This window comes from Brassica oleracea, chromosome C4 (assembly GCF_000695525.1).
Source record: "Brassica oleracea var. oleracea cultivar TO1000 chromosome C4, BOL, whole genome shotgun sequence".
NCBI classification, from domain to species: Eukaryota; Viridiplantae; Streptophyta; class Magnoliopsida; order Brassicales; family Brassicaceae; genus Brassica; species Brassica oleracea.
In genome coordinates this window covers 31385124-31389005 of record NC_027751.1, presented here as the reverse complement: position 1 = coordinate 31389005, position 3882 = coordinate 31385124, and the positions used below count along the sequence as shown (strand labels likewise).

Below are 3882 nucleotides of genomic sequence, written 5' to 3'. Positions count from 1 at the left end.
GAGTTGGGTAGTTGAAATATAACAACGATTTTACAAGGAATATTTTACATGGATTTTACATGGTTTTAACATATTATTTACAACGACTTTACGACGAAATTAGGTAAGTTAAAGCACATTGAATACACGTTTTCACCTAAATATAACGGTAACATGCTTCGTTGTAATGTCGATGTAATGATTACGACGTATTTCTCATTCCACGTACATTCGTCGTAAACTTACATGGAGTTTACGACGAAATCAGTTCGTCGTAAATTTACATGGCGTTTACGACGAAAGTTATATTCCTCGTAATTTCGTTGTAAAGACCATGTAAATTTACGACGAAATATTTTCGTCGTAAATGTTCGTTGTTACGGGCACGTTTTCTTGTAGTGTGTGGAGGTATCTACTAGACTTCTCTTTTATCCACCATAGATTGGGCGAGTGTTTTGAGACGAATCAGTGAGTTTGATTTGCAGGTTTTCTCTTGCGAGGAAGTAACCAGTTTTAGTTCTGTAGATTGTTTTTCTGCCTAACGAATATCCGGGTGTAAGACTTGTAAATTTTCACCGGTGTTTTTCCCTTTAGAATTGCAAGTTTTTGTGTCTTTGAACCTAGGTGTTTGGTTTTGACTTGGTTCTGTCTCGACTCCGGTTTACAACAGTCTCTGGTGTTGATGTACGTTTATTCTCCTACATGCTTGTTCCGATGTTGTGTCTGTTTTGGTTTGGTGGTGTACTCTTTAGGGTTGAGTTTACCTAAATTATTGGTTCTTTAGTCATTTTCGGTCTCACATTTTTCACGATTGTCTGGGTATTATGATAAGTCCATCAGTTATAACTTTATTATACATGGTTCTCTAATGTTTATTTCTCGTATTATTTTACTTCATTTTTATTGTTTCATTCTTTTAGACTATTGTTTCCGAAAATATTACTATTTTCTGTTGGTTTTTGTAATTTATGATGTATTTTATTATGAAAAATTTAATAAAATTTTGAGTTAAAAAAAGAAAACTCCTGTATTTTAAGAAAAAGACCAGTAATTCATGTATATCTTTTTGGTCGCATCGTGTATATATTCAAAGAATAACAATAATTAATATACTATTTGTTTTCTATCCTTAAAAATATTCTAATATTTCTTTTCATAGTCAATGGCCGATGAAAAGGAACCGACCCATCCATGTGATTTCTGTCACGCAAACTTATTTAAAACCCTTTTGGGTGTAACAAACTATTCAAATAACCCCACCACACATTGATCCCTAAATCACATGGAGTCATTCTAGCCGAAAACAACGAAAATAATGGAAATAATTTGCAGGAAAACATAGAATTAGTCCAAAAACTCTGTTTTTAGGGTGTGAACAACTGTGTAATAATATATTGATACGAATACGAATTCAAATACAAATACGAGCAAGAAAAGGGTCTTTTATTCTTTAATTAAAAGCATACGCAGCGATGATTGTTTTGGTAAAAACATAATGAGATAGACATTATTATTTAGTGAGAGTCGTTATCCTTGACAACGGTGACAGGGCAAGGAGCGTGCTGAATCACGAAGCTGCTCACGCTTCCCATTATTATCCTGTTTGGGCAGCAATTACACTTATAAATAAGTTCATTTCGTGTTTCAAAAAAAAAAAAAAAAAGGTTCATTTCACACTTAATAAAAATACTGACTAAAAGTTAAATTCGAAAAGAACAAAGAAAGGGTACATGTAACCAGATGATAAATGCTGCCCTTAAAAATCCAGGAATAAACGACAGGTGTGTTATAAACAAAATGTGTAACCAGCAAACCATACCATAGATTAATTCTTAAAAAGTCTATTATTTTACTTTTTCTTAACTATGAGATAAAGTCGAAAAAAATTCAAAGCTAAACTTAAATGAGATGAGTTTTAGATTTGTAAAAACGGACTCAAAGCCAGTGGTATTTGACATTGTCGTTTAGCTATAACGATAATTTCAATGATGGATCTACTCAATCGCCCTACTATACTATCTGCCAGGTTCTAACTTCGTATACAATGATATTAAACCTAAGCAATATAATCACATTTCGGCTAGAAGATTTCAAATCGCATATATAAATTTGAATTTATTTTTAATAAAAGAAAACCTTCGAAGGGCACTGAGTCCTCTGCTTCCCATGACAATAGAATCAAGTTTGAGATCTTCAACAGCATCGACCAGCGCCTCTCTTGCATCTCCCCAATATAATTTCGTCACTACATGCACCTATTTCCATTTTTATCATAACCAAACCACTTATTAATATAAGTCGCAAAAAATGTATTTTGATTATGATCAAGAAGTATATTTATAAAAATAAACAAACCTCTTTCTGCCTTGAACCAGTGTCAAGCATGTCAAGAACTGGGATATCAATCTTGACACCATATTTCTCCATGATCTCCGGTTCCCTAAACTCCATCAACGGTATAAGAGCTGCAACACCAAATTAAAACCGAACTTAACCGACATTTCAATCGCAAAGTTTCCCTAAACCGAAAGGACTAAAAAGAGAGAAAGAGACTTACGAGAACCGGATTCGAGCCAGGCAGAGTTATGAGAATCAACTTCGGAGGTTGGTAACGTGTGGATGATGTAAAGTGTGTCTCCTTTATCAGCTAAGTTCTCAAACGCCCATTTCAGTGCATTCTTGCTGCTCTCCGAGAAGTCCATCGCGATTCCGATCTTCCTGTCTTTAGGCATCTTTCTTGATTTTCTTGATCAAACTTGAGATTAGTTTTTTTTTTGTAAGAGGAGATAAATGGTGAAGCGTGGTAGCTTCGAATATTATATAGGACCTGACAAAGGGAGAGAGATGAATACATCTAAACAGTCCGGGCCCGACTCGTTTCAACGCAGCGGTTGCGGTTACGGATGCGGGAGTTTACGGATGCGGATAGTTGCGGTTTCAAGCGTTACTAAGCGTTTTGTATGACTGGTATAACGTTTAAAAATTGTTGCGTTTGCAGAATATTTGTGACTGGTTGATTATAAGATATTGTAGCGGTTTAATAATAAATGATCAATATTAACATATTATAACATTATAAAAATATAAAAGCATACTATTATAATAAAATATAATAATTATCAATATAAGATGATAATAAAAATATTATGTTTATTTATAAACAAATTAAACTAGTTGAAAGTTATAATTTTAATAAAATTTGTTTTGAAGATTTATATTAAAAAAATTTAAAAAATATTTTATTTCGTTTTATATATGTGTATATCTTTATATATGTGTGTATAAAAATGTTTAAAAATTCTAATAAATAGTTAATTTAAAGTTTTTATAAAACAAATTATGATCTTGTTTGTGAATTTTAATTAATATATAAAATATGTATATATTTTTATTTATAATATTTCCATTTTAAATTTTTAATTTTAAAATAATTTTGAAAATAATTTTATATTATTTTTCTATTATTTTTCTATCTGCAACCGCCCACAACCGCAAACGCTAGCTGGAACCATCTTTTGATTTTAAGAGTTTCAGAGTGATTTATAGTGATTTGTAGCAGTTTGTATGATTGTTTCGAAACGCTATCGAAACGCTATCAACTGCTACCAACCGTAAAAGTCGCGTTTGCGGGTCGTATCGGAAAAACTAGTCATGCCCTATCGTATAGTAGTATGCAAAGTATGAGATTTTTCTAATGATTAAATTTATTTAAAAAATTGCTAATAATTTAGATGTTGTACTTATATACTAAGTAATATTTAGCATATATAAAATTTAAAACAAATTTACATCTGATATTTCCACACAGTTCCAAATGATTTCATTCCACTTTTTAAAAGAAATGTATCTCATTATATAAATATAATTCCTTCAATATCTTTTTTTTTTTGAGAAAGAATTCCT

General features: G+C 31.5%; 1 protein-coding gene across 1 annotated transcript; it reads right to left on the bottom strand.

The window, feature by feature from the left end:
- Positions 1 to 1340: 1340 nt before the first annotated feature.
- LOC106339820 (universal stress protein A-like protein) lies at positions 1341 to 2798 on the bottom strand. Its single transcript, XM_013778693.1, has 4 exons — positions 2537 to 2798; positions 2335 to 2444; positions 2116 to 2234; positions 1341 to 1578 (listed from the first exon to the last, which is right to left on the bottom strand). The coding sequence occupies exons 1-4, from the start codon at positions 2709 to 2711 to the stop codon at positions 1494 to 1496; spliced, it is 489 nt and encodes a 162-aa protein (XP_013634147.1). The 5' UTR covers positions 2712 to 2798; the 3' UTR covers positions 1341 to 1493.
- Positions 2799 to 3882: the final 1084 nt, after the last annotated feature.